General features: G+C 43.4%; 1 protein-coding gene across 1 annotated transcript in view; it reads right to left on the bottom strand.

Annotated features, from left to right (window-relative positions):
• The window catches only part of LOC130331778 (cathelicidin-1-like), a 32,916-nt gene extending 21,387 nt beyond the window's left edge, over window positions 1-11,529 (bottom strand). The window contains exon 1 of the mRNA XM_056553720.1: window positions 11,282-11,529. Coding sequence (XP_056409695.1) covers window positions 11,282-11,479 — 198 coding nt within the window. The 5' untranslated portion in view covers window positions 11,480-11,529. The remainder of the gene's footprint in view (window positions 1-11,281) is intronic.
• Between the last annotated feature and the right edge of the window lie 1,465 nt (window positions 11,530-12,994).

Below are 12,994 nucleotides of genomic sequence, written 5' to 3' on the forward strand. Positions count from 1 at the left end.
ACTGGCTGCTTTAAAATCATCAACACCACAACTAAAATCATTTCTATATCCTCCATCATCACCCAAACCAAATAAATCTTTATCAGATCTAATGCTACCATCACTACCATGATAACCATTCCCATCTTTACAAATACCATTCCCATGACCCCCAGCACCATAACTACCATCAGTCACATGACCCACAACTCTATGACCACTATTAACTCCATAACCACCAAGACCCCCCTGAACACTGGTAAGTTAATCCTCATAACCATCAAAACCATGAATATGAACAACTCCATTCAACTTATCTCAACCAATACAACCATCAACTCCATCATTACCAACCCCCAGATCCATCATTATCAACACCACCGTCAGCTCCATCATTACCAACACCACCGTCAGCTCCATCATTACCAACACAACCGTCAGCTCCATCAGTACCAACACTACCGTCAGCTCCATCATTACCAACACCACTGTCAGCTCCATCATTACCAACACAACCGTCAGCTCCATCATTACCAACACTACCGTCAGCTCCATCAGTACCAACACTACCGTCAGCTCCATCATTACCAACACCACCGTCAGCTCCATCTTTACCAACACTACCGTCAGCTCCATCATTATCAACACCACCGTCAGCTCCATTATTATCAACACCACCGTCAGCTCCATCATTACCAACACCACTGTCAGCTCCTTCATTACCAACACAACCGTCAGCTCCATCATTACCAACACCACCGTCAGCTCCATCATTACCAACACCACCGTCAGCTCCAATATTATCAACACCACCGTCAGCTCCATCATTACGAACACCACTGTCAGCTCCATCATTACCAACACAACCGTCAGCTCCATCATTACAAACACTACCGTCAGCTCCATCATTACCAACACTACCGTCAGCTCCATCATTACCAACACCACCGTCAGCCCCATCTTTACCAACACTACCATCAGCTTCATCATTACCAACACCACCATCAGCTCCATTATTACCAACACCACTGTCAGCTCAATCATTACCAACACCACCGTCAGCTCCATTATTATCAACACCACCGTCAGCTCCATCATTACCAACACCACCGTCAGCTCCATCATTATCAACACTACCGTCAGCTCCATCATTATCAACACCACCGTCAGCTCCATTATTATCAACACCACCGTCAGCTCCATTATTATGAACACCACCGTCAGCTTCATCATTACCAATACCACCCCAAAGCTCCATCATCACCAACACCACCGTCAGCTCCAACATCACCAACACCACCGTCAGCTCCATCATTACCAATACCACCGTCAGCTCCATCATTACCAATACCACCCCACAGCTCCATCATTAACAACACAACCATCAGCTCCATCATTACCAACACCACCCCAAAGCTCCATCATCACCAACACCACCGTCAGCTCCATCATTACCAACTCCACCGTCAGCTCCATCGTTACCAACACCATCGTCAGCTCCATCATCACCAACACCACCGTCAGCTCCATCATTACCAACACTACAGTCAGCTCCATTATTACCAATATCACCGTCAGCTCCATTATTACCAACACCACCGTCAGCTCCATCATCACCAACACCACCGTCAGCTCCATCATCACCAACACCACCGTCAGCTCCATCAGTACCAACACTACCGTCAGCTCCATCATTACCAACACCACCGTCAGCTCCATCATCACCAACACCACCGTCAGCTCCATCATTACCAACACTACAGTCAGCTCCATTATTACCAACACTACCGTCAGCTCCATCATTACCAACACCACTGTCAGCTCCATCTTTACCAACACTACCGTCAGCTCCATCATTACCAACACTACAGTCAGCTCCATCATTACCAACACTACAGTCAGCTCTATTATTACCAACACCACCGTCAGCTCCATCATTACCAATATCACCGTCAGCTCCATTATTACCAACACCACCGTCAGCTCCATCATCACCAACACCACCGTCAGCTCCATTATTACCAATATCACCGTCAGCTTCATCATTACCAATACCAACACCAGGGGAATTAAACACTTGCCCAGATCACAGCTGATCGCTGATCAGAAGGACACAAATTAATTCCTCAAGTCTTCCATAAGACTCTTCAGCTGCTGCAGCACTACAACTCCCAGCATGCCCTGACACCCACAGGGTTGTGCCCACAATTCTATGGAATCTACAGATTTCTGGCTTCAGTTTTAATCATCTGCCGAAAAAAAAATCCCACAACCCAAGAAATCGAGATGTCATCAGAACCATCTGTCATGAACAGGATGAATCACGCTCTACGAGTCTATTTATAGTTGGTATATACTGTATATGGTGTATTCTCCATTCTGGTGACTAATAAAGTTCTGTGAAGTTCAGTCATCGGCACAAAGTATCATCAAATGATGGAAGCGTCTGCTCTCCCAGATCTCTATCACAGCTACAGGTCAACAACTCCCAATAACAACTGATGTGCTTAGCTCACAGAGCATTGTCTAGACTGGATACAATTGTATCACTTCTCAGCTGAGAGCAGGACTAGCTATGTACAATGTATCAGTCTGGAGGCCTGGATGTTTAGCTCACAGAGCATTGTCTAGACTGGATACAATTGTATCACTTCTCAGCTGAGAGCAGGACTAGCTATGTACAATGTATCAGTCTGGAGTCCAGGATGTTTAGCTCACAGAGCATTGTCTAGATTGGATACAATTGTATCACTTCTCAGCTGGGAGCAGGAATAGCTATGTACAATGTATCAGTCTGGAGTCCAGGAGGTTTAGCTCACAGAGCATTGTCTAGACTGGATACAATTGTATCACTTCTCAGCTGAGCGCAGGACTAGCTATGTACAATGTATCAGTCTGGGGTCCAGGATGTTTAGCTCACAGAGCATTGTCTAGACTGGATACAATTGTATCACTTCTCAGCTGAGAGCAGGACTAGCTATGTACAATGTATCAGTCTGGAGTCCAGGATGTTTAGCTCACAGAGCATTGTCTAGACTGTATGAAACTTGTGGTAAATGTTATGGTGGGATTTGTGGTGAGCCGGATATCCAGTCGACTCTACACGGAAATCTGATTGTTCTGAGGATTTATTAGACTTTCCTGTCATCTTATGTTTTTCTGGAAATGTCTTGTCAATGTTTCTGGAAATTAGAGGAACTTACCAAAGTCTCCAATCTGCTTAAGTCAATAGGAAACCAATGTTTGGAGAATGGCAATAATATCCGGGTGTGCGATATTTCCTATTGGCGGCAGCACAAACGTTCCATACCAGGTGACCCTGTTCTATCTGATCATACAACAATCACCATCTACAGGGAACATCATCTATAGGGATCATCATCTATGGGGGATCATCATCTATGGGGGATCATCATCTATGGGGATCATAATCTATGGGGGATCATAATCTATAGGGATCATCATCATCTATAGGGATCATCATCATCTATAGGGATCATCTATGGGGGATCATAATCTATGGGGGATCTGGATCATAATCTATGGGGGATCATCATCTATAGGGATCATCATCATCTATAGGGATCATCATCTATGGGGGATCATCATCTATGGAGATCATCATCTATGGGGGGATCATCATCATCTATGGGAGATCATCATCTATAGGGATCATCATCTATGGGGGATCATCATCTATGGGGGATCATCATCTATGTGGATCATCATCTATGGGTATAATCTATAGGGATCATCTATAGGGATCATCATCTATAGGGATTATCAGCTATGGGGGAACATCATCATCTATGGGGGATCATCATCTATGGGGGATCATCATCATCTATGGGGGATCATCATCATCTATGGGGGATCATCATCATATATGGGGATCATCATCTATAGGGATCATCATCTATGGGGGATCATCATCTATAGGGATCATCATCTATGGGGATCATCAATAGGGATCATCATCTATGGGGATCATCTATAGGGATCATCATCTATAGGGATCATCAGCTATGGGGGAATCATCATCTATGGGGGAACATCATCTATGGGGGATCATCATCTATGGGGGATCATCATCATCTATGGGGGATCATCATCTATGGGGGATCATCATCATCTATGGGGATCATCATCTATAGGGATCATCATCGATGGGGGATCATCATCTATAGGGATCATCATCTATGGGGATCATCTATAGGGATCATCTATAGGGATCTTCATCTATGGGGATCATCATCTATAGGGATCATCATCTATGGGGGATCATCATCTATGGGGGATCATCATCTATGGGGGGATCATCATCATCTATGGGGGGATCATCATCATCTATGGGGGAGCATCATCTATGGGGGATCATCATCTATGGGGATCATCATCTATGGGGATCATCATCTATGGGGGATCATCATCTATAGGGGATCATCATCTATGGGGGATCATCATCTATGGGGGATCATCATCTATGGGGATCATCATCTATAGGGGATCATCATCTATAGGGGATCATCATCTATGGGGGATCATCATCTATGGGGGATCATCATCTATGGGGGATCATCATCTCTAGGGATCATCTATAGGGATTATCATCTATAGGGATCATCTTCTATGGGGATCATCATCTCTAGGGATCATCTATAGGGATTATCATCTATAGGGATCATCATCTATGGGGAATCATAATCTATGGGGGAGCATCATCTATGGGGGATCATCATCTATGGGGATCATCATCTATGGGGATCATCATCTATGGGGGATCATCATCTATGGGGGATCATCATCTATGGGGATCATCATCTATGGGGGATCATCATCTATGGGGATCATCATCTATGGGGGATCATCATCTATAGGGGATCATCATCTATGGGGGATCATCATCTATGGGGGATCATCATCTATGGGGGATCATCAACTATGGGGATCATCATCTATAGGGATCATCATCTATAGGGATCATCATCTATAGGGATCATCATCTATGGTGGATCATCATCTATGGGGGATCATAATCTATGGGGGATCATCATCTATAGGGATCATCATCTATGGGGAACATCATCTCTAGGGACATTCTTCTCTATGCAGAACTATACGGTGCACAGAGGAGTGCCCTATTATCAGTGCCAGCAGAGAGCCTCCATAATCAGTATTAACATAGAGCCTCATGATAAGTGCCAGACGAGTTTCCCCATAAACAGTGCCAGTTGAGTGCTACCATAATCAGTGCCAGCAGAGAGACCCATAATCAGTGGCAGAAGAGTGACCCCATAATCCATACCCAGAGTACCACCATAATCAGTGCCGAAACAGTGCGCTCATAATCAGTCAGAAGAGTGCCCCCATAAACAGAGCCAGCAGAGTGACCCATAATCATTCCCAGAAGAGTGACCCCATATTCCGTAGAGTGCCACCATAATCAGTGCTAATAGAGTGCCATTATAATCAGTGCCAGAAGAGATCCTTATAATCAATTACAGAAGAGTGACCTCATAATCAGTGTCAGTAGAGTACTCATGTAATCAGTGCCAGCAGAGTACCCCTAAATCAGTCAGTATAGTTTCCCCATAATCAGTGCCAGAAGAGTGACCTCATAACCAGTTCCAATAAAGTGCCACCATAATCCTTGTCAGCAGAGTTTCCTTATATATAGTGCCAGTGGAGTACCCCATAAACAGTGTGAGAAGAGTGTCCCCGTAAACAGTGCCAGTAAGAGTGCCACCATAATTAGTGCTAACAGAGTGCATCTATAATCAGTACCAACAGAGTGTACCCTATATATAGTGACAGTAGAATGCCACCATGATTAGTGCCGGGGGAGTACTCCCATTATCATTACCAGCAAAAAGCCCCATAATCATTCACAGCAGAAAGCCCCATAATCAGTGCCAGAAGAGTGCCTCTATAATCATTACAAGCAGAGTGCCACCATAATCAGTGCTAGTAGAGTGCCACCATAATCAGTACTGGGGAAGTACTCCCATTATCATTACCAGAAAAAAGCCCCATAATCATTCACAGCAGAGCCCCATAATAAGTGTTAGAGTGTACCTCATAATCAGTGCCAGCAGAGTGCCACTATAATGAGTGCCAGTAGAGTACCACCATAATCAGTGCCGCCGGGGAAGTACTCCCATTATCATTACCAGAAAAAAGCCCCATAATTATTCACAGCAGAGCCCCATAATCAGTGCCAGCAGAGTGCCTCAATAATCATTTTTAGCAAAGTACCCCCATAATCAGTGTCAGAACATTGTCTCCATAATCTGTGCCAGCAGATTGCCCCCATAATCAGTGTCAGTGGAGTGTCTAGATGGAAGAGTGCCCTTAAAAACAAAAATATCAACAAAGTGCCAGCTCATAAATAATATTGTCAACAGAGCGCTCTCTCATAAATAATACTGCCAACAGAGTGCTCCCATATAAATAATACTGCCAACAGAGCGCTCCCTTTTAAATAATACTGTCAACAGAGTGCTCCCTTATAAATAATACTGCCAACAGAATGCTCCCTTATAAATAATACTGCCAACAGAGTGCTCCCTTATAAATAATACTGCCAACAGAATGCTCCCTTATAAATAATACTGCCAACAGAGAGCTCCCTTATAAATAATACTGCCAACAGAGCGCTCCCTTATAAATAATACTGCCAACAGAATGCTCCCTTATAAATAATACTGCCAACAGAGAGCTCCCTTATAAATAATACTGCCAACAGAGCGCTCCCTTATAAATAATACTGCCAACAGAATGCTCCCTTATAAATAATACTGCCAACAGAGTGCTCCCTTATAAATAATACTGCCAACAGAATGCTCCCTTATAAATAATACTGCCAACAGAGTGCTCCCTTATAAATAATACTGCCAACAGAATGCTCCCTTATAAATAATACTGCCAACAGAGTGCTCCCTTATAAATAATACTGCCAACAGAATGCTCCCTTATAAATAATACTGCCAACAGAGCGCTCCCTTATAAATAATACTGCCAACAGAATGCTCCCTTATAAATAATACTGCCAACAGAGAGCTCCCTTATAAATAATACTGCCAACAGAGCGCTCCCTTATAAATAATACTGCCAACAGAGAGCTCCCTTATAAATTATACTGCCAACAGAGCGCTCCCTTTTAAATAATACTGCCAACAGAGTGCTCCCTTATAAATAATACTGCCAACAGAGTGCTCCCTTATAAATAATACTGCCAACAGAGTGCTCAATTATAAATTATACTGCCAACAGAGCGCTCCCTTATAAATAATACTGCCAACAGAGAGCTCCCTTATAAATAATACTGCCAACAGAGCGCTCCCTTATAAATAATACTGCCAACAGAGTGCTCCCTTATAAATAATACTGCCAACAGAGCGCTCCCTTATAAATAATACTGCAAACAGACCGCTCCCTTATAAATAATACTGCCAACAGAGCGCTCCCTTATAAATAATACCTCATAAATAATACTGCCAACAGAACGCTCCCTTATAAATAATACTGCCAACAGAGTGCTTCCTTATAAATAATACTGCCAACAGAGCGCTCCCTTTTAAATAATACTGCCAACAGAGCGCTCCCTTATATATAATACTGCCAACAGAGTGCTCCCTTATAAATAATACTGCCAACAGAGTGCTCCCTTATAAATAATACTGCCAACAGAGCGCTCCCTTATAAATAATACTGCCAACAGAGCGCTCCCTTATAAATAATACTGCCAACAGAGTGCTCCCTTATAAATAATACTGCCAACAGAGCGCTCCCTTATAAATTATACTGCCATCAGAGCGCTCCCTTATAAATAATACTGCCAACAGAGCGCTCCCTTATAAATAATACTGCCAACAGAGCGCTCCCTTATAAATAATACTGCCAACAGAGCGCTCCCTTGTAAATAATACTGCCAACAGAGCGCTCCCTTGTAAATTATACTGCCAACAGAGTGCTCCCTTATAAATAATACTGCCAACAGAGTGCTCAATTATAAATTATACTGCCAACAGAGCGCTCCCTTATAAATAATACTGCCAACAGAGAGCTCCCTTATAAATAATACTGCCAACAGAGCGCTCCCTTATAAATAATACTGCCAACAGAGTGCTCCCTTATAAATTATACTGCCAACAGAGCGCTCCCTTATAAATAATACTACCAACAGAGCGCATCCTTATAAATAATACTGCCAACAGAGCGCTTCCTTATAAATAATACTGCCAACAGAGCACTCCCTCATAAATAATACTACCAACAGAGCGCTCCCTTATAAATAATACTGCCAACAGAGCGCTCCCTTATAAATAATACTGCCAACAGAGCACTCCCTTATAAATTATACTGCCAACAGAGCGCTCCCTCATAAATAATACTGCCAACAGAGTGCTCCCTTATAAATAATACTGCCAACAGAGCGCTCCCTTATAAATAATACTGCCAACAGAGTGCTCCCTTATAAATAATACTGCCAACAGAGTGCTCCCTTATAAATAATATTGCCAACAGAGTGCTCCCTTATAAATAATACTGCCAACAGAGCGCTTCCTTATAAATAATACTGCCAACAGAGCACTCCCTCATAAATAATACTGCCAACAGAGCGCTCCCTTATAAATAATACTGCCAACAGAGCGCTCCCTTATAAATTATACTGCCAACAGAGCGCTCCCTCATAAATAATACTGCCAACAGAGCGCTCCCTTATAAATAATACTGCCAACAGAGCGCTCCCTTATAAATAATACTGCCAACAGAGTGCTCCCTTATAAATAATACTGCCAACAGAGTGCTCCCTTATAAATAATATTGCCAACAGAGTGCTCCCTTATAAATAATACTGCCAACAGAGCGCTCCCTTATAAATAATACTGCCAACAGAGCGCTCCCTTATAAATAATACTGCCAAAAGAGCGCTCCCTTATAAATAATACTGCCAACAGAGCGCTCCCTTATAAATAATACTGCCAACAGAGCGCTCCCTTATAAATAATACTGCAAACAGACCGCTCCCTTATAAATAATACTGCCAACAGACCGCTTCATTATAAATAATACTGCCAACAGAGTGCTCCCTTATAAATAATACCTCATAAATGATACTGCCAACAGAGTGCTCCCTTATAAATAATACTGCAAACAGAGCCCTCCCTTATAAATAATACTGCAAACAGACCGCTCCCTTATAAATAATACTGCCAACAGACCGCTTCATTATAAATAATACTGCCAACAGAGTGCTCCCTTATAAATAATACCTCATAAATGATACTGCCAACAGAGTGCTCCCTTATAAATAATACTGCAAACAGAGCCCTCCCTTATAAATCATACTGCAAACAGAGTGCTCTCTTATAAATAATACTGTTAACAGAGTGCTCCCTTATAAATAATACTGTCAACAGAGTGCTCCCTTATAAATAATACTGCCAACAGAGCGCTCCCTTATAAATAATACTGCCAACAGAGCGCTTCCTTATAAATAATACTGCCAACAGAGTGCCCCCTTATAAATAATACTGCAAACAGACCGCTCCCTTATAAATAATACTGCCAACAGAGCGCTCCCTTATAAATAATACCTCATAAATAATACTGCCAACAGAGCGCTCCCTTATAAATAATACTGCCAACAGAGCGCTCCCTTACAAATAATACTGCGAAGAGAGTGCTCCCTTATAAATAATACTGCAAACAGAGCGCTTCCTTATAAATCGTACTGCAAACAGAGTGCTCCCTTATAAATAATACTGCCAACAGAGCGCTCCCTTATAAATAATACCTCATAAATAATACTGCCAACAGAGCGCTCCCTTATAAATAATACTGCCAACAGAGCGCTCCCTTACAAATAATACTGCGAAGAGAGTGCTCCCTTATAAATAATACTGCAAACAGAGCGCTTCCTTATAAATCGTACTGCAAACAGAGTGCTCCCTTATAAATAATACTGCCAACAGAGCGCTCCCTCATAAATAATACCTCATAAATAATACTGCCAACAGAGTGCTCCCTTATAAATAATACCTTATAAATAATACTGCCAACAGAGCGCTCCCTTATAAATAATGCTGCCAACAGAGTGCTCCCTTATAAATAATACCTCATAAATAATGCTGCCAACAGAGCGCTCCCTTATAAATAATACTGCCAACAGAGCGCTCCCTTACAAATAATACTGCAAAGAGAGTGCTCCCTTATAAATAATGCTGCCAACAGAGCGCTCCCTCATAAATAATACCTTATAAATAATACTGCAAACAGAGCGCTCCCTTATAAAGAATACTGCCAACAGAGCACTCCCTTACAAATAATACTGCCAACAGAGCGCTCCCTTATAAATAATACTGCAAACAGAGCGCTACCTTATAAATCATACTGCAAACAGAGTGCTCCCTTATAAATCATACTGACAACAGAGCGCTCCCTCATAAATAATACCTCATAAATAATACTGCCAACAGAGTGCTCCATTATAAATAATACCTTATAAATAATACTGCCAACAGAGCGCTCCCTTATAAATAATACCTTATAAATAATACTGCAAACAGAGCGCTCCCTTATAAATAATACTGCCAACAGAGCACTCCCTTACAAATAATACTGCCAACAGAGCGCTCCCTTATAAATAATACTGCAAACAGAGCGCTACCTTATAAATCATACTGCAAACAGAGTGCTCCCTTATAAATCATACTGACAACAGAGCGCTCCCTCATAAATAATACCTCATAAATAATACTGCCAACAGAGTGCTCCATTATAAATAATACCTTATAAATAATACTGCCAACAGAGTGCTCCCTTATAAATAATGCTGCCAACAGAGCGCTCCCTCATAAATAATACCTTATAAATAATACTGCCAACATAGTGCTCCCATATAAATGACTCAGGAGAGTGTCCACTATATACACCATGCAGCCAGTAGAATACCCTGACAGGCAGGACCAGCGGAGCGCTTCCTGTCACCCCACTCTATATACACGGTTGTCACCCAGCTTTCCCAGATACAGATATAACTGAGATGGGACTTCTTATATCTTATAGGGTGGTGGTCTCAAACTGTGACCCTCCAGATGTTGCAAAACTTCAACTCCCAGCATGCCCGGCTGCCAACATCTGGAGGGCAGCACTTTGAGACCACTGTTATAGGGAATTGAGATTCATCAAAACTTGTGCAGAAGAAAAGTGGAGCAGTCGCCCATAGCAACCAATCAAATTAGATCTCCCACGTGGTCCTCCCCAATTCTGTCCTACAGGGTTATACAGCGCCGCTCACCTCGGGGGGGACCCTCAGGGGTCTGTAGACTACTTCTCCATCATCCTCCGAGTTGTAGCGGGTGGTGGCCTGCAGGATATAAGCCGCTCGCTCCGAGGCTCCGGGGCGTTCGCTGGTGGACGGTGGCACGGTGCGTCCTGCGGTCGGTGACGCGGCTGCAGCTAATAACGCGGCGGCGCAGAGGACCCAGGTGGCCATGTTGTCAGCAGGTATAGCGCAGCTGTGTGTGTGTGCGGAGTTCTTATACCAGGATGAGTCGGAGTGCTGATGCTCGGGGAGATAAGTGTCCTCGGTGCCACGTGCAGCCCGAACGTCATGAATATTCTGAGGAGATTAAACGTTTCCTCTTATAATAATCTGCGAATGAGACACCTGAGGATCCCCTGGGGCGCCACACACCTCATCATCATGGCCGCCAGTGTTGGCCGCTCTTCAGCTCTGCTTCATCAGGGAACAGTAATGACGAGTGCGCTCAGCGGCATTGTCTATTGGGGTCAATGCTTTACACTACATCTCTGCTCCATCAGGGCTTAGCCGTCATCAATCACCTGTCTATTACAGTGTTTCCCAACCAGGGTACCTCCAGCTGTTGCAAAACTACAACTCCCAGCATGCCCGGACAGCCGAAGGCTGTCCGGGCATGCAGGGAGTTGTAGTTTTGCAACAGCTGGAGGCACACTGGTTCGTAAATACTAGTCTTATGGATGGAGACATTTTAGTGATATGCTTTATTACAAACCACATGTTACAGTGTTACTGGGCGTGCTCTGTGACCTTTTTCCTTTTTTTTTTTCTAAAGGGGAGGGGGAGGCTGAGCTGTGAGCTTCTTCTGTTGTCTCCTCTAGGTAACATCTATATCCAGATATATGTCTGTGCTATGATAGTGTTTCCAAATCAGGATGTCCCCATCGAAAAAAACTACAAAACTACAACTCCCAGCATGACCGCACAGCCAAAAGTTGTCAAGCAACAGCTGGAGGCACCCTGGTTAGGAAACCCTGCCCTAGAGGTTTCCTCTGCAGGGGTTTTCCTTATTCTGTGTACTGGAATATGACTCTTTGTGAGTCGAGGATTAGCCATTGACTGTCCGAATATGCTGGGAGTTGCAGCTTTGCAACAGCTGGAGGCACCCTGGTTAGGAAACAGTGCCCTAGAGGTTTCCTCTACAGGGTTTTTTCCTCTGCTGTGTGCCCGAGTATGAGTCTTTGTGAGTCGAGGATTAGCCATTGGCTGTCTAGGCATGCCGGGAGTTGTAGTTTTGCAACAGCTGGAGGCACACTGGTTAGGAAATACTAATCTTAGAAATTTTAGTGATATGCTTTACAATTAACCACATGGGCATTGGCCATAATAGACAGGAGCTGCCCCATTCACTTGAGTGGAGAGTGTTACTGGGCGTGCTCTGTGACCTTTTTTTCCTTTCTAAAGGGGAGGGGGAGGCTGAGCTGTAAGCTTCCTCTGTTGTCTCCTCTAGGTAACATCTATATCCAGATTTATGTATGTGCTATGATAGTGTTTCCAAACCAGGATGTACCCAGCTGAAAAAAACTACAAAACTACAACTCCCAGCATGACCGCACAGCCAAAAGTTGTCAAGCAACAGCTGGAGGCACCCTGGTTAGGAAACCCTGCCCTAGAGGTTTCCTCCGCAGGGGTTTTCCCTCTTCTGTGTGCTGGAGGATGACACTTTGTGAGTTGAGGATTAGTCATTGG

Source organism: Hyla sarda, unplaced genomic scaffold (assembly GCF_029499605.1).
Source record: "Hyla sarda isolate aHylSar1 unplaced genomic scaffold, aHylSar1.hap1 scaffold_357, whole genome shotgun sequence".
Lineage (NCBI taxonomy): Eukaryota > Metazoa > Chordata > Amphibia > Anura > Hylidae > Hyla > Hyla sarda.